The 18,171-nt window shown below is 37.1% G+C and overlaps 4 protein-coding genes across 10 annotated transcripts; 2 read left to right on the top strand and 2 right to left on the bottom strand.

The window, feature by feature from the left end:
• On the top strand, positions 1 to 4,151 carry Fkbp59 (FK506-binding protein 59kD). Of its 2 annotated transcripts, none has more exons than XM_013311700.1 (7): positions 1 to 348; positions 987 to 1,129; positions 1,214 to 1,334; positions 1,453 to 1,848; positions 2,074 to 2,345; positions 2,640 to 2,757; positions 3,058 to 3,148. In XM_013311700.1, exons 1-7 carry the CDS (start codon positions 147 to 149, stop codon positions 3,060 to 3,062), a joined length of 1,257 nt encoding a protein of 418 aa, XP_013167154.1. In that variant the 5' UTR covers positions 1 to 146; the 3' UTR covers positions 3,063 to 3,148. The 2 variants fall into 2 exon arrangements, with proteins under 2 accessions (XP_013167154.1, XP_013167146.1); XM_013311692.1 differs by having other exon boundaries at positions 2 to 348; positions 2,640 to 2,750; positions 3,058 to 4,151.
• A 718-nt stretch (positions 4,152 to 4,869) lies between these two features.
• LOC106117415 (UPF0565 protein C2orf69 homolog) lies at positions 4,870 to 9,967 on the bottom strand. 4 transcript variants are annotated; one of them, XM_013311723.1, is made up of 10 exons: positions 9,842 to 9,967; positions 7,836 to 7,988; positions 7,628 to 7,755; positions 7,395 to 7,499; positions 7,042 to 7,150; positions 6,896 to 6,954; positions 6,250 to 6,402; positions 6,031 to 6,137; positions 5,668 to 5,780; positions 4,870 to 5,283 (listed from the first exon to the last, which is right to left on the bottom strand). In XM_013311723.1, exons 2-10 carry the CDS (start codon positions 7,968 to 7,970, stop codon positions 5,167 to 5,169), a joined length of 1,026 nt encoding a protein of 341 aa, XP_013167177.1. In that variant the 5' UTR covers positions 7,971 to 7,988; positions 9,842 to 9,967; the 3' UTR covers positions 4,870 to 5,166. The 4 variants fall into 4 exon arrangements, with proteins under 4 accessions (XP_013167177.1, XP_013167185.1, XP_013167193.1 ...); XM_013311731.1 differs by having other exon boundaries at positions 6,250 to 6,399; XM_013311739.1 differs by having other exon boundaries at positions 6,896 to 6,948.
• On the bottom strand, positions 8,327 to 9,604 carry LOC106117405 (TWiK family of potassium channels protein 7). The gene has a single exon (XM_013311711.1). The coding sequence runs from the start codon at positions 9,462 to 9,464 to the stop codon at positions 8,400 to 8,402; it is 1,065 nt and encodes a 354-aa protein (XP_013167165.1). The 5' UTR covers positions 9,465 to 9,604; the 3' UTR covers positions 8,327 to 8,399.
• Positions 9,968 to 10,403: 436 nt separating the features above from the next.
• LOC106117374 (zinc finger protein 260) lies at positions 10,404 to 18,171 on the top strand. 3 transcript variants are annotated; one of them, XM_013311661.1, is made up of 7 exons: positions 10,432 to 10,604; positions 11,154 to 11,553; positions 11,683 to 11,778; positions 12,152 to 12,622; positions 12,710 to 12,922; positions 13,037 to 13,788; positions 13,912 to 18,171. In XM_013311661.1, exons 2-7 carry the CDS (start codon positions 11,288 to 11,290, stop codon positions 14,361 to 14,363), a joined length of 2,250 nt encoding a protein of 749 aa, XP_013167115.1. In that variant the 5' UTR covers positions 10,432 to 10,604; positions 11,154 to 11,287; the 3' UTR covers positions 14,364 to 18,171. The 3 variants fall into 3 exon arrangements, with proteins under 3 accessions (XP_013167132.1, XP_013167115.1, XP_013167123.1); XM_013311669.1 differs by lacking the exon at positions 10,432 to 10,604 and adding an exon at positions 10,887 to 10,986; XM_013311678.1 differs by lacking the exon at positions 11,683 to 11,778 and having other exon boundaries at positions 10,404 to 10,604.

Below are 18,171 nucleotides of genomic sequence, written 5' to 3'. Positions count from 1 at the left end.
CTTCGTGGTCGTTGTTTCTTGTCGTTGTCTGTGAACGCTGATCGCACGTTTTGTACCGGCGATTTTTACCAATTTTTCGTACTTTTGCAAAGACATTGATTGTGTCTTCTTAAATTGTGTATATATAAAATTATTTTAATTACATTATGACTGTAGACGAAGGGATCGATATTTCTAAGGCGGGAGACCGCGGAGTATTGAAGAGGATCATCAAAGAAGGAGAAGGCTCCGACACACCTAATCCAGGTTGTCAGGTTACTGTTCATTACACTGGCACTCTTTTAGATGGTACTAAATTTGATTCCAGTAAAGACAGAAACGATCCTTTCGAGTTTCAACTTGGCAAAGGTAAGTACTGGAAGAAATATAGCGTAAATAAATAAAAAATCTGATAGAACTTCATCGTACTTCTTTTTCTTTATAGCACATAGACACGCTTGGATGCAGTACAATCTAGTGTAACTCAACTTGAGTATAGTATACTTTATGGTGATAGTGGCCATTGGTTCTATCATAAAAGGAAATTAGGAAGTTTCATATTTTCCCATTTTTAAACCAACAATTTGCTTATTGTTATACTAAATGAAATCTATCTGCCCTGGACATTTATCAATGTCAAAAGCGAATCAAAAACAGACCTTGGAAAAGTTAGGTATAGGTTACTAATTTTATTCAAAGGTTCATTAGGTTATTTCATAAAATTTAAATAAAATTAATCAATTCTCAAGTAGGCTAAATAGGACCACAATATTGTTGCCATTTATCACAAGTGTGTTATGTGTTGATAATAAAACTTTAACCACAGTCCCACTAACCACTTCCTGTGTTTATGGCTATAGAAAAAAATGCTTTATCTATAAAATTGAGTTTATCACTGCTGAATATACCCATAGAAGCACATCTTAGGTTTTATTCAGAGACTGAAATAGATAACAAAAATAAAGAAATAATTCAATCAAAATAATTCAAACCTTTGTATTATTTAGGTGAGGTGATAAAAGCATGGGACATTGGAGTGGCGACGATGAAGAAAGGGGAAGTGTGTGTGTTGACATGTGCACCAGAGTATGCTTATGGTGCTGCTGGAAGCCCACCTAAAATACCACCTAATTCTACTTTACAGTTTGTGGTATTGTATTTGCACATTTTGTTTTAAGTTGTTGAATATTCTACCTTCATTTATACATGTTATACATGTTTTTACTTTTTATAGGTTGAAATGATTGACTGGAAAGTGGAAGATCTTAGCCCTGGTAAGAAGAAGGGAATCCTTCGGCACATCCTAGAGCAAGGGTCTGGGCTGGATTATCCTAATGATGGGGCACTGGTTACAGGTAGATGTTAACCCTTTAAATGCACACAATTCTAAAATTTATATAGTATGTTTTTTAAAAGATTTTTAGTGGTTATTATTTTTTTCAAGGGTTTTAAAACTATGTAAATCTTTTTTAGTTGAACTTGAGGGGCGTTTACAAGCTGATGGTAAAGTGTTTGATACAAGAACATTGAGCTTCACCCTCGGTGAAGGAACCGAGAATAATATATGTGAAGGTATTGAAAGGGCCCTAGAGAAGTTTCAAAAAGGTGAAAAATCCAGATTGACCATTGCACCAAAATATGGATTCAAATCAGAAGGAAATGCAACTCTAGGTGTCCCTCCAGACACAACCTTAGAATATATAGTGAAATTAGTTAATTTTGAGAAAGCCAAAGAGTCATGGGCTATGGACGGGGCAGAAAAACTTGAGCAAGCAAAGATATTCAAAGAGAAGGGCACCGGGTATTTTAAGAACAACAAATTCCAACTAGCTATTAAAATGTACAAGAGGGTTACTAGTTTACTTGAAGGTGAGGTTCTATAAGTAATGTTTACTGAATGACAAACATGGAAAAATTAGGTTATCTGTGATAATTTCATCATCAGGTCAATATACATACCCATCGAGGGGCTCACAGTGTAACCTAAGTTAGGGGTTAATAGGCCATAACCGACTGTGCTGTGGTTATTTGCTAATATTTTACAAGATATTTATTTATGTCCTACATTTAATGATCAATATTTTATACATTTAGATATGATTGAAGACACATCAGAGAGTGAAGAGAACAAAACACAGGCCAAGGAATTACTACTATCAGCATATTTGAACCTCTCCCTGGTTTACCTGAAAGTGACACCGGCACATCACTTTGAGGCGAGGGACTTTGCCACGAAGGCCCTGAAGTTTGACCCTGATAATGTAAAGGGTCGGTTTAGAAGGGGCCAAGCACTTCTTGGCTTGGGAGAAGCGGAGCAGGCTATAGAAGATTTCCAAAAGGTTGTTGATGCTGAACCACAAAATAAGGTATGTTAGTCTAAAAATATTTTGTATTACTTTGTTGTAATTTTCTAATGTTACTTAATTACTTTATTCATATAGTTCTATTTTAAATTACAATATCATGACAAATAAGGCGTTTTTGTTTTGCACAATGCATTTTTTAGGTCATGACAAGACACTATACTCATATCAAGCCCAGACTTAAAATTACTGACCATTTTAAAAAGTATTTAGTTTTCTCTTTTAACCATATGAATCAAACTCTTGTTTTATTTGCATATATATATATTTAATGTATGTTATTTTTGCGGTATTCAGGCGGCGGGCAATCAAATAATCGTGTGCCGCGCAGCCATACAGAAGCAGAAGCAAAAAGAGAAGCAGCTGTACGCGAACATGTTCGATAAGTTCGCAAAGCACGACTCGGAGGTAACAGGTCCGCTCTCTTTCACACAGATATAACACATCTGCGGTTCCTTACAAAGTAACATAGTTTTTTTTTTTCAAATTTAGTTCTAGTGATATTGTTTATGAGTGCAGTGCACTATATGTTTGAGGATTCATTGCTTTCTTGCCCACTATATAAATAATAACAATTAATTCCTTTATGTAAATAATTGTTAATTAAGGGAACTTCTTTGTCCTTCTGAGAAGTTAAGAAGGCTAAGGTTGAGAATAAAATGCTTTTTTAGTCAAAAGTAATGTTGCATATGTCTTATTCATATAACTATTACAGATTGAAAAGATCCGAGCGAAGGCAGAAGTAGATGTGATAGGTGAGAAAGTGGGAGAGTGGGGTGTGGGCGAGGGCGAGTGGACCGACCAGCAGCGAGACCGCAAGCCCACAGAGTTTGAGAAGGAGAATCCAAACATACTCATGCTAGACAAGGACGGACGCTTCCAGAACATGTGAATGTGCTCTTATAACTATGTTACTTTAACATGATAAATGCCATTGACTAGCCAACCGAGTTCACTTAGTGGCATGCAATGTGTTAATATCATTTATTGGTCGAGGATTTATTAATTTTGAATAATCTTAATTTCTTATACGCAAATTAATTGAGATAAAATATTTTGGAATACAATGAAGTTCTAATATATTATGACAAATATATTGTCTCTTTCAATCTCTAAAAAAAGTGATATTTGCAGTGTATGCATTAAAAATAAAATAGCTGGGGAGAGACATTTATTGCACTTAGTTGCATCTTCTGTCCCTTGAGAAACATGAGTGGCCAAGTTTGTATCCATTGCAGTTATCTCCATATTAGAAGTTATCTTAGCTTTTTTCTCTTCACCCCCTATAGAAATTGTTGATCCCGGCAGGTCTTTCGACAATTCCAAGTGGAAACTTTCGATTATATGTAAGAAAGGCCGAAGTAACATAGTTGCCGATGCAATTGCCGTTCGATCTTTCTTTCTTCTCTCTTTCGACATAAGTAGACTTGCTCGCCGAGTACGGCGTTTACTAACCAATTGAATGGTCAGCCGTGCTGCTTTCATGTTTGCAAGACATGAATCATCTAACCAATTTAATGGTCAGCCGTGGTGCTTCCTCGTCGCCATTGTAGCATTCGTTGCGTTATATTTGGCTCGTTCACGTACAGACACGTGTTGCCGATCCAAAGTCCTGACATCGACTAACGTCCCCTCTCTCCGGCATGTACCCTCGAGACAAACAACACTACGTTTATGCATACACTACAGTATTTTTTAGTAATTATTTCTAAAAGTAATTTGTGATGGTAACTTCATAAGAACACATTCCATGAATATTCATATTTAAGTATATAACAGGGGCTAGGGTAGGTTAGATCTTGAGCATTTTCATATCTCGTAATACAATATAGATCTCGTCACCAAAATTTAGTGTGTTTGTAGTTTTATAAGTTCAACCAATGAAGTGTCTCATGATTTTAAAACGTATTATTAATTAATTCTGTTCTTTTTTAAATCTTCCGATTGAAAAATCCAAATCCAAAATTGTTCGATATTTTATCAAGCAAATTATTAAAATTTAATATTAAAAGAAAATTATTTTTTCTTTATAATTTAGTGTGAATTAGAGCACCATAAGTAATAATTAATTATTGTAACTTTATATCGGGTCCACACGTAATGTTTTTTAAACCACTATAACAGTCTTTTAATATTTTGTCTTCAAGTTATGTTAAAATAAAAACTGTTGTTTATTGTTCTAAAATCACTAACAGTTTAAATGTAGTTAACTAAGCGCTTATTCACACGAGCAGTTTTTTAACGCGCGATAAAAAAAGCGCCCGTGCGAATGAGAGCTTAAGGTATATTTAAGGGTCGTGTCCACTGGCTAGTTGTTTGTAAGTGTTAGTTATGTGCAATTGCAATTCTAATATTAAACTTCTCAATAAACCGTGTTAATTAAATTTTGTAGTTTTATTTTAATTTGTTACCTAATATTTTTCTTTATGTTACTTTTAGTAAGATGATGAAATGTTACGAAGAAGGATGTTCATAAATGAAACAAATTTAAATTCATAGAAAATATACTTTATTTTGTACCGAATATTTCTAATAAACAATTATTGAGATCAAATAATTTCATAATAAAACAATTTATATTGTAAACATATTTACACTTTACAATAACGTAAGTTAATTTCGTAAAATTAATTTTAAAAACAAATAAAAGTCAACTTTTTATGTTAACACATTCAATGCTACTACGATTTAGATGAAAGTAAACTCGCCACTGGATGTTTCATATTAATGACAAACATTTATAAATAAATGCGCCCACCGGGGGCACGGGGGCACGGACTTGCGATCGCAGTGCCCCCACATTGGTGTCACTGAGCGAGGTGAGTTACATTTGGTCATCATCAGTGTCGTTGCGTGTGCGTGTAGCGAACGATGTGAGCACTTCAAAGTGCATGTGCAGAGAGTGCGGCGCGCCCGGCTGCTCGTGCAGGTAACGTTTTACCTGTACAATTATTATTTATTAAAGACTAGCTGTTGCCTGCGGTTTCGTCTAGGCGAAATAAAAAAAAAACTTAAAGTAGACTGTATTCTTCCAGACTATGTTTCATGGGTGCCAAACTTCATAGAGATTCGTTGAACAGTTCTGGAGATATATTCTAACAAACATGCTACAATCTAAACTTCCGGATCTGTAATATTAGTATTAAATTGAAAATCTACTGAAATCATTTTAAAAAGTTTTTTTTATTGTCTGGTAACGAGGTATATTTTTCTTTACTATTCAAGAAAGTCAAACCAAATCATGAATATACCAATTTTTACAACATTGTTGGGAAGTTAAAGTTCGCTGTAGAATAAGCTTGATTAATTATAAAGGTTTGTGTACCTTAGCGCCGAGTTTCCTGAGCAGTGCGGTGAAGGCGCGCTCCTCGCGGCCGATCCAGGGCCTGCCCTCGTCCTCCACCTGGTACGGGCTCACGTGCACGTAGATATTGACGTCTGTTTCACATAAGAGTATGCCAGTACAGTAAGACAGGCTCACTGGCGCAAGTTACTGTTTACAGAATGCCAGTTGTATTTGATGATATTAAAACGGTATAAAATTCTCAAGTGAATTTATTACTTGACTGTTTTTATTTTAAGGGAAGCAACCGACATTGCATAATCATATAAGACAAGTGGTCATAGTTTGTGATATGTTTGTAGACAATAAGACAGAGAGATAGAGAGAGAGAGAGAGAGTACTGACTGAGCCTAGCGAGTGTCTCGAGGAGGCTGCGCGCGGTGAGCCAGGTGTTCTTGGTGCCCGCGTGTCCACCATCCAGCCAGTACATCGCTGAGATGCCAGACATCAACCTAAATACACAAATTACTTTCCATTTATTAAAAAAAAAAACAAACATGTAATGGGTAAAGTATGACAAAATTTTCATTATTTGGGCTTTTGACGTAGTTATTATGGAAGAACCTTCTCATGTGATCGTCTCCGGGCGTGAGGGTGTTCGCGTAGTGGAACTCGTAGATGAACTGGTTGAGCACCACGCAACCCTTGCTGAACCCCACCAGCGTCAGCGGGCACTGTTCCAGCCGCAGACCCTCGCGCCACCACACCACTGACCTGCTACCACGTGCCAGTATTAAGTACACAACACTCAGATAATCCATTTGATACATTACTAGTGTAGGAATAACAAACATCTATATGGATCAGTGACCTAACCTTCAAATTACAAACCTGCCTCACTGAGGCTCTAAAATAATAGCGCCATCTATTGCCTGCATTTTAAAACAAAGATATGCTATGCAGTTTTTCAATAAATAAATAAATAAAAAATATTTTTAATTTCAAATAAATAAAGGTAATTTTACACTTTTTTAATATATACTCAAAAACATCAAAAAAATTATTAAGCAAAATAAAAAGTTATGGCGAGTGAGATTCAAAGTAATTCTTCCTAATTCGGAATTTTCCAACCAAAGACAATTTATTATAAATCGGATGACTTGATTACGAAATCTTATTCTTTATGGTTTATGAAGTAATCAAAAATGTTTTCGTTAGTGTATAATATAGTTAAAATATGACAACATCGATTGGAACTAAACCTACTCACGGCTCGTGTGGGGCGGAGCCGGCGCCCGCCCCGCCCACCGCGCGCTGCGTCTTCTGCAACTACCCACATACATCGAATAATTATTAAACACTATAATAAGTATATTTAACATATATTTTAATTCAAATGAGAGTTGTAAGACATACATTGACAGGCAGGTCTTCTATGTCTATCTCCTCGGGCAGCGCGCTGGCTGCCTCCAACAGCTCAGCAGTGGGCAAGGACTTGAGTCTGCAGCTCACACCTTGCAGTAACCTGTAACACCGAAACATTAACTAAAAAGTCATTTTTGACTCAGGTTAATAAAGTTTTATTTTGCATACTCGCGAGAAAACGATTTTGTCCGACAATAAAAAGAAGGAGGTTATCATTTCGACTTGTTTTTTTGCGTAATTAATAAATCTCTTCTCGATTATAAATCTTTTAGTTTTATGAACATGTTTAAAGTACAGTAAGGTTTGTACTTGTGACTCTCTCTCTGAAATGTAAGTTAATGTACCTCTCTAGGTGCAGGAGGGCACTGTGCGTGGGCGTGTGATCGGGCACGCCAGCGTTGTTGCCGGGCACGAAGTTGTCATAGCAGCTGAAGCTTTTATACTCTATCCTGTCAAAATATGCATACCAATGACTACTAAAAGCTTATATACATTTTAAAATATTGGTCCTTCGAGTCGCTTGTGACTTATATTGGTATATTTTCAGTATGGCATTTATATATTTGTATATACATACCTAGAAGGTTTCACAACCACTACATGTTTTGTGGGGAAGTTGTGTCCGAGCATGCGTGCCGTGGTTTCCAAATTGTACTTTAAATAGTTTCTGTAGTCGCGGTGCGCTTGCATTATTTCCGGGTAATCCTGTATATATGATCTTTTTTATTCAGCAATAAATGTAAAATGAATCTATACATTTCTGGACAAGGTATTAGTTTGTTCACCTGTACATCCCCACCAAAAAACACAAGCGCGCCGAGCTTGTGCGGGGGTGTGACGGGGCGGGGCGCGGGGTAGAACACGACGTCATTGGCGCGCCCCTCCAGCCCCACCACGCGCCGCAGTCTGAGTGGACGCATTTGTCTAACTCATCGCTACTATAGAATAAAAAATATAATTGTTTATTACCAAAAAAGCGTTGCACATAATGTACAATAAGAGGACAAATTAGAACAGATTAATTTCTAACAAACTTCAAAAAGAAGGGAAAGAAAGGAAGGAAGGCATTTGATAAATCATCTGTAAATATTTATGGAAATATAAATGAGTACAAGACAACTTCATAGAAAACTTTATTATAATATGTTAAACTTTACAGAACTTAGATTAATAAATAACTTTAATTTCTTAACATTAAAAATTTTACATAAAAATAAACATGTAATTCTATATCAACTATATCAAAAATATTTGAATATACATTGTATGTGTTGTAAATTACATACTATGAGTATATCACCTCATTATTTCTCACTCAATTTTAATTTATTCTAGACATAAAGTTAACATCACTTTATATGACGTGTTTGTTTCTGATGGTAATATTTAGTGTCATTCATACAGACTGTAATCTTTAGAGTGATATCATCAAGACAATTCTTTAGATCTTCTCTCAGCTCCCGCACCTTGACTCTCACATCTTCACACATCAGATTATAGCACATAGCAACAAGACCCATACCCAATAGAACATAGATAAAGTTAATAACCAACTTCAAATGAGAACCACCCGCGGAATCAGTAATATTAGCTCCCGGAACAAAATCACCAAAACCAATCTTGCACAAACTGATCACACAGAAATACGTAGAGTCCAAATAATTCCATTTCTCCCACGCACCGAACATAATTGTTCCAGTTAAAATATAAAAAGATATCACCCAAAGACAAGCAGTTGATGGTACTGTAATTTTACGTTTAATCTGTTGAATTTCACCCTCTTCAAACATAGTATCTTCTCTCCTGCTGCATTCATGCGCAGTTATATAAAGCCATTTAAATGTCTGTGCAAGAACTTTGCCCATGTTACAAAAATATAAAATATATATTGGTATACCAAAGCAAGCATAGGCTATGGTAACAATTTTACCCCAAACAGTCTTAGGTACAATATTCCCATAACCAATCATCGTAAATACTGACAAGGAGTACATAAGTGCTGCAGGAAAAGACCAGATATCTTCTGCAGATCTGCCATTGTAGCCCGTATGTACAGCTCCAGTTATATTACTCTGATAAACCTTTAGCACTTTGTTTATATTTATTTCCCAAGCGGTTTCATTGAATATGTTATTGTTTACGGTTATGTTCCACAGTTCCTCTGCACAACTTCTTCTCCACTGTTTGACATTTTCCAATTGTTCATCGGGACTGTCCTTTTCTATGTGCATAAAGCTAGCAGCACCAAGTATAGCATAACAAACAACTAATGCACCAACACCCACTTGTGTAAACATAAAAGCAATGAATTTTCTGAGACAATCTTTTATTTTCTCTCGTGGATCACTCCCTGTAGTAGATGACGAATCTTTGCTACGAAAAGATCCATGAAGACTGGAATGTTGGCGTTCCATTATTAATATTCGAAACTTTGATATTAATCGCGATTAATAGGAATAAACTGTAGAAACGTGTGAATAAGTGAACCGTGAGTTATTTTTAGTTTCAATTGGCACCCAGCCAGAAACAGCTGTTGATTACAAAACATATGCTGAAATATACGGGACTGGATGGAAAAAACATACATAGTAAATTTACTATGTATGTAACATTGAAGTTTTGGAGTAATTACTCCAAAACTTCAATGTTTTATTGTAAAGGGACAATAAAATTGTTTGGTTTTATTTTAAACATATTCGATTATATTTTAATAAATAGTTGTAATAAATTACGTTAATTCAATTTTTTTTTAAACTATAACATAATATATTGTGAAAATAATAAAACTTACCACAAAATAAGTTCTCACTATCAATATCTTCTTATTCTCCGATAACCATTAACAAATGTAAATTGTTATTTTTTTTGTTTCCATTAACATCTATTGACTTTTTATTTCATTAATTTTATAAAAGTATTTTCTTGCTAAATTAATTACGGGTAGAAATATATTTTTCTGGATTTTGGAAATCGGTTTTTTTTTCAAGACATTTTGGTTTTTGACTTTGACATCTGAAATAATAATACGTCTGAAAACAAAGTAGCGATAAAATATAAATATAAATTATAACATTTTTGAAACTAACAAATAAATTTAAAACAAACTTTAAAGGTTACGGTTTAACAAGCTATAATCAATTAGTCTTCACACTGCTATTCATTTTATTCTCTTAAGGTGAATTTTAATTTATACTTTTTCAGGAGTTACTGGTTCAATTTAAAAATAAATTTAAAGTTAAATGGTTCTGCAATGTTTCCAGATCTTTTTACCTATGCAGGGTAAAGTTATTTTGCTATTTCGTAAAAATGTAAATGAATTTTATATTTGGTGTTACCGGTTTAACTTTACAGAATCGATTTTTGTCACACATGCAAAATACCATACCCACACAGCTGCAAACCAAATGCAATGCAACACACACATCAAACGTTCACACGTTTTCTTGGCGTTGTTTGTCGTCCGGTGTTAAATTTTTAACAGTTTTATCTTTATTTCATAAAATGTAACGTTGTGCTTGTGTCCGATGCCTATCTATCCACTTTCATCCAATATTGTAAGTGTAAAACATAAATTTGTAAAAATTATTTACTTTAAATAAACCTTAAATGAGAAGTTAATTATAAAGACTTGATTTTCGATGATAATTGATTTTCATGAAAATCGATTTTAGTGTATTAATGTGGCGCTATAGAGATTAAAAAATTCCATACTAATATGATGAAGTTTTTAAAAATTGAATAAAAGTTTAACTTTTTCTTTTGCATAGTTCCCTGTCAAGGTCGCCTTCGGCGTAAAGTTATTGTACGATGCTCACTTCGATTTTGTTATATATTTATCAGTCGAACTTTATGAACTCCATTGATTTTAAGTAGCCAGTTTTATTATCGTGATGATGTGCAAAAACAACTCAATGAAATGCGTTGCCTTCAACTTATGTAAATTATTTTTGCAAGTTTATGAATGAAATTTGACCTTGCTTTCAATCGTCTGGTGTTTAGCCGGTTATATTATAAATGATTAGTCGAATTACCACATTTATGTTTTATTACACGACTAGTGTTGCTATTCGTTCCACTGATAAAGTAAACATAATTGTTTTCAGGCCAAAAACAATAAAAGAAACATGTAGGCGCGAACAATAGGAGAATAAAATGTTTGCAATAGCCACATTATGTACATCCATATGACATAGAACTAGATATATGCAATAAATGGATCACACTTAGAAACACAATAATGGCTTCACCCACCCATTTGGATTCAGCTAGCAAGACAGACCAGAGCAAAAAGCTGACAACAATTGAGATAGTTGGCGGCATCCATTGTCACATATGTCAGTCAAAGTTCCAGAACAAAAAGGATTATGATGCTCACTATGTCAAACATGAGGGAAATAAAGCAGCCATAGTGTATACATGCGTAGTGTGCAACCAGAGCATCTCCGGCTACCCCAGCTTCCGAGGCCATTGTTACACCAAGCATGTTATTAAAAGTAAATTCAAGTAAGTTATCCAAAGACAATATTGAAGAAATGTAAAATGTTGGGTCTGCCACTGGTTTGGAAACTTTTAAGTAATGAATTGGGAGCTTAAATGTTTATGTAGAAGTTAATTAAATACATCTTATTTTAGGTGCGATCACTGTAATAGGGAGTTTTCAAAATTTATAGCTCTAAAAGAACATATCAACACTCAACATAATTTCAATTGCCGTTCGTGCAACAAAAAGTAAGTTTTTGGACTTTGTTTTAGTTATTTTTGAATATCTTGGCAGTTCTAGGTCATTGGGGCACTGCATCCTGCAATGCTCCCCTCCACCTAAAATTGTATTCTGTATAAAGACTTCTATGAAGTTAAAAAAAGGCAATAACATATCTGTAAACATTTATTCTAGCTTTATCTGGTATGTGGTGTACATTTATGTAAAGTGACAAAAGTTTATATTTCTTGTAATATAATTTTTACTTTTCTTTATAAAACTTAGACGAACAAAACTTTCTGACATGGCGGGCAACTAAATTATGATACCGCAGTATACCCGAAAGAAGCCATATTGTAATATATAAACTAAATAATAATACATAAACTATATTATTTACAGTTTTAATTCAAAAAAAGAATGGCAGATCCATCAGATTGTTCACAATACCGACAATCCGCCATACAATTGTCAGTCATGCAACAAGCAAATCAACAGCGTGGACAGCTGCGAGGACCATATCAGCCTGCATTCCTCCTTCATATACATGTGCCCCATCTGCGGTAAAAACGAAACCAAAAAACATGAAGCAGTCATACATCTTAGGCAGCACTTTAAAGTTGAAGACATTGATGAAACCAGCTTGAACGTCGAAGAAATACCTCCCGATGATATCATAGAAAATCTCGGTGGCATATCATGCTGCATTTGCTTCACCGTGCATAAAAACCGTTTGGCTTTTGATGCTCACTTCTCTCTGAAACATGGCGAACTGGACATTGTGTACACTTGTAACAAATGCGAGAAGCAATGTGAAAAGTACTCCATATTTGCTAACCACTGCTACTACCATTATATGAAGAACAGATTCAAGTAAGTTTTGTAATCATCTGGTGGAATATTTTGCTATAGCTTAGTTAAGTCTAAGTGAATGTTTACTAAGTTTGTGATTTTTTTCAGATGTGACCATTGCTTGAAGACCTTCGCCCGTCCTTCGCTGCTGGCAGCTCACACGGAGGCGTACCACGGCGCGCGCGCACACGAGCCCACAGAGAAGCCTTTCGCTTGCGCACGTTGCGACCGCCGCTTCGCCACGCAACGCGCCATGCGCACGCATCTGCGCGACCACCACGGCATTTCATGTGTGCCCTGCCCACATGGCTGCGACGATATGTAAGTCCCTACACTAACTTAACTACATCTAAAGAAAACTGCCCAATATTACATTTTATTTTGCTTAATTCTAGGATGCAGATAATTCTAATGTTTTTTTTCTTCCCTTTTTAGTTTCCAAACACCAAAAGAGCTAACCTTGCACCTGCGCAGTCATGACGAGTCACAGATGCGGTGCCGTGTATGCGGTCTACTCTTCACAACGCTGTCTTCCTGTGAGAAGCATCTAGAGGCGCACAGAAAAACTGTACACAAGTGTCCCATATGCAACAAGAACTATGGAGAGAAGCACATGGTGAGAAAACACATCTCGAAGCACTTTGAATCTGTTATCCACATCTGCAAGGTGTGCGGCAAGATATACAACGCCAGGAACCGACTGGTGGAGCACAGCAAGACCCATGCGGAGGTGAAGGAGCACACCTGCAGCCGCTGCGGCAAGGGTTTCCCCGGACGACAGCACCTACAGCAGCACATGAACACGCACGCCGGCCTCAAGCCTTACAAATGCGATGCTTGCCCCAAAACATTCGCCAGCTATCCCAATTGGATGAAACATATGCGAAGAATACACAACATTAAAGGTAAAATGAAGAAAGTTAGCGAAGCCCCGCTTGAATCTAATAGTGAAAATTCTACAGACATCAGTGGATCACAGGCTAGCCCCGGTAATACTATAACCTCAGAGACATCGGACACAAACTTAGATACAGAGGCTGACACAAACAAATCGGTTCAATCTGATGACAGCACCATGGAGTCGGACGGCATTGAACCCGTGGCTATAGAAAACGACATGCAAATATTTGAATCCGCCGACATGTGCACCGATGTGTTGGCCGAGAGCACCAGTCTGTTCACGCCAGGTGAGTGTCATTTAAGGAATTTAAAAAAAACTGCAGTCAAATATTTTAAATCAGTCCATTCGGCACCTGCCTGTCTTAAAATATTTCGAATTGCTAAGAATATTGTGATGTTTGTGTTTTCAGAATCCATAGACGAGTGTTTGGTGACGGAGAGCTCGTCGACGGGCGACTACCCGCGTGAGTACGGGCCAGAGTTCAACAGCGGCCTGGAGGGAGACGGCTTCGGCTTCATCGACCTCGAGGAGCGCGACCTGCCGCACATCGACCCGCGCCTCACCGTCCGCCTCGCGCATCAACCGCACCAGCCGCATCAACCGCACCAGCCGCACCAACCGCATCACGCCGCGTACGTACCCGCCTACGAACCTGCGTACACAACCGCCGCGTACGCGCCCGAGTACGCACCCGTGTACGTGGCCGAGTACGCGACAGAGTACGCGGCCGCACACGACACTGAGGTGCACACCGCGCCCAGCTACGAGCCCGCTAAGTGGGAACCCCTCATTACCAAAGTATACAATGAGTACGCGTACGGAGACAACTTGATGTCCCTCATCAACACAGATATATTTTGAAACGGTTTACATAGTTATAGTTATATATTATATGTACACGGGGCGATTACCCGCACCTACCTCACAGGAACGATTATGTACCTCACTAACCCATAGGAAGTATTTTAATGTTGATATAATATACATTTATAACATATATCCCACCAAACATTAGACATGTAACTTGTAATCATATTCATAATATTGCTACCTCATTTAGTTAAGATATTTCCTTTACTTCTATTGCTCGTTGGAGCGGCCCGAGGCACGTCGCGGCTCGCTCCTAGTATGTCTTGTATGAATTTTCTTGGCATGTGTATGAATCGTGGGGTTAATGGTTTTTTTATGTTTGGACTGGTCGTACTTTGGAGTATCGACGCTGGAAATGGTTGATCTTTGTATTGGCGTCGAATCCAGTGTCGACTAGGCTTTACAGAGCACTATTTTTGGCTTCTTTGAAATCGAGATGTCATGATGTCTGCTGATTCAGGTCAAAGAATTAGAAAAAAATGAAAGCATGTCAAACGACTAATTGCTACACTCAAGTCATTAATTGGTCGCTAAGGAAGTCTTTAGTGTACATAGAAATGAGTGTGGCAGTTGGTGAGGCGTTTGGAATCTGCGATTGACTCTCGTTTCAAACGTTCCGATTCATTTTATTACCTCTAATTATTTTCAAATGTATTTCTTTAGTTTAAGACTTTGTTCAGTGAACACTGGCTTTGTAAATACTTGAATATTTTGCGGCACATTGTAATTTGCATTTAAAGTTTTGCTTTGTTTCGGAGACGCCTAATGCGATGGGTTTAAGTAACCGTACTTACGGAAGGTGACGTCATAGATTCAACAAATTACAAACATTCAGGCTTTGTCAAACACCTGTGGTTTATCTTTAATATGAGACTAAACTAGTCCAACTTTCAAACGATTATCGTATAATACAATACAGATATCTTTGTCTATCAACAAATTAATAAGAAAACTAGTTCCTTACCTGCGAATTGTTCATATCAGAATTTAAAAAATATCCCATGTTACTCTCGCAAACGTCAGCTACTTCCCAAAGTTCCATCAACAACGCGGATTGCGGACAGAAACTTTGACATACATTTTTTTTATTGTACATACAGATACTCCAATTTTATTATTTGTGTAGATGTTCTATTCTTCAATTTCCATATTTATTTTTAAGAGATAGGACTGTTCGTTTTATACATATCACCGGCAAATTTGTAACTTTTTTTTCATCAAATAGCTTATAAAAGGACCCTTAATCCTTTCCTTTTTAGAACATTAACACTTTGATACATTGATAAGTTTGAGATAACCACAGGTGTAGTATCAAAATTATAAAATAAAACACAGTGTAAAACACGACACGACACAAAGAAAACAGTTAGATTTACGAGCGACTCGACTCAGTAATATGAGATTCAACGAGATTCGACCGCGGCCTCGAGCTGCAGCTCCCTTCTGGCGCTCTCGTGCATTTCTATTTCGATTCCTTTATATTATTATAATTTAATCTGTGGCGGCGGTCGCAAAGCGGCGCGCTTTTAGTGTAAGTGAATCGATAGTGCTGTGATATTTTTATGTATATTTAGTAATGTTAAGTGTAGGGAGTGTAACTTAACGAGTGAGTACAAAGATATCGTTATTTATGAATGGAGCACCAGTCGGCCGTGCGACTCCGCCGCGTGCGCACGTGTTGCATGCGCGTGCTCGGCGGGGGCGTCACGGTATACCTACACGCAGACATATATTTGCTAGTGCGTGGCAATTTTTTTAGTTAAGTTTTTGATTCTTAAGTCCATAATATATGTTTGACATTTTTTATTGAATGAAGCTGGATATGACGGGACTATAAACGAAACGTTCTGTTCACTTCCACCTTTGCATACTTCGGATGTCATCGTTAAAGAGTTATGTCATAAACTAAAAATAGTTGCCACGCACGCACCCATTTGACAAAACGAAACGCCGGTCGCGAATTCGCGGCGGCGTCCGCATGCGTTCGAAAATTCATATCGAACCCCGAACCGATTTGACGAGTTTTAAAACATCGCAGTTGCAGACCATTCTATCTGAACTGTTGCTATAATATAAAGATTATTCGAAAAAATAAAAATAATTTTTGAAAAAGGTAAAAAAGGTTCGAAATATATTTTCGAGAGATTAAATTATTTACAAAGTTTTAAGCGGGGTCTTAGTGATAAACGTATCCAAAGACTGTTAAGTATTATAAGTTCGATGAACTTAATTCGGCAAGTCGAAAGTCGCAGACAAAAAAACGGAAACAAGTCAGTTGATCGGTAACAGAATATAAATACAAAATGAAGTAGCTATCGACATAACATTCAATTGGGCTTTGACGTGACGCCGGTATGGCGCACGTCGCACTCGGAAACATTGAAACAGGCGGAAAGATACGTGTTGGACTGGTAGGAGGCATGCGCAGACGCCATGCTTTTCCAAGTCGCACGAATATTATGCACCTCGTCGCCCGAAGTTAGACGAATCGAGTCTTCTTCGATCAAGCGACGAGAATCAGCTTTGACCACGACGTGGTCAACTAAAAATTACGCGCCATATCGACCCAAAGACAAATATGTAGTTTTCTAAACGCTAGTCTATGGTGAGTATGGCGCGCTGTCACTGTCAGTTGCTAGCTTAGCTACAAAATACACTGTTCGACGGAGCTCATGTAAAGATATGCGATATGCATCATTTAAAATACATTAATAACATCAGATTACTTGGCTGCAAAAATAAATTTATTCAATCTATGTGATTTTCGTAAATCTAAATTATCTGTCATGCTATGATTGTCTGGTGAGGTAGATGCAAAAAGTAATTTGGTGTTATTGGAGTGGATGAAGCGCGTTTGATTTGATCAATAGCGGGCCAGTGTCGCAGTGTATTTTGCTCCATGACGACAGTTTAGTATAAATTTGGTGGATTTCATAAGTCTTCGCCCCCAGCGGGCTATCATTGTTCTGTGTAATAGTACTTATTCAAAACTTCTATAATCATAATAAACCATTTCGATGTAATTTCAGTCGCAAAGGGAACAATCCAACGATATTTTCAGGTTAACGATAGCTCTTCAGAATAAGAAGTTTTTTTTTTAAGTTATATTTATTATTTTTTCACTTTGACGCAGAAGTGAAGTATTGTGTATATTGTATTGTTTTGTTAGCGTGAGAGGCGTCACTGCAGGACACTATATTTTGGACGATGCAGTAAGCGTTGCTCTGGAACTTCGCGCTGTGCCATAGAGTAGTAGGTGACGCCCCGAGCGCAGTACCGCTGTGCGCAAGTGATTGTTGACACTCTTCTGTGAGCAGCTGGTTGCAATGGGACCCGAGCGCTATGAGCGTCGCGGGTCGTTAAATATCCACTTTTTTATACATTTATTGATAATTTTATATTCCCTGTAATAATTTTGTACTTCGACGTATCTTTGTTTTTATTTATGTACACACATTGATGTGGAAAATTCGTATATTTGTAACTTTTGCGACCTGTTTGTCCCTAGCTTTTAGGTGTTAGGTTATAGTCGAGCACAGGGTATTGTGGTTCTATTTTACGGAAGTGTTTTACGATAACTCGATATGTAAGAGATCAGCCTCAGTGGATGGTTCAACAATACTACCCCAATACCCGACACGTGTACAAATTAGTTCCCATCTAAATCTGTCTTAAATTGTAAGCTTCAGGCCGGGTTCCTTCGTTTAGTCGCTGTTTTGTGTCTCGTATTAAGTATGACGCACTCGCTCTACATGCCACGTGACTTTTGCCCGCGCACTGCACATATTGAAAAAAAAAA

This window comes from Papilio xuthus, unplaced genomic scaffold (genome assembly GCF_000836235.2).
Source record: "Papilio xuthus unplaced genomic scaffold, Pxut_1.1 DF829567.1, whole genome shotgun sequence".
NCBI lineage: Eukaryota > Metazoa > Arthropoda > Insecta > Lepidoptera > Papilionidae > Papilio > Papilio xuthus.
This window is presented reverse-complemented; position numbering and strand designations above follow the sequence as displayed.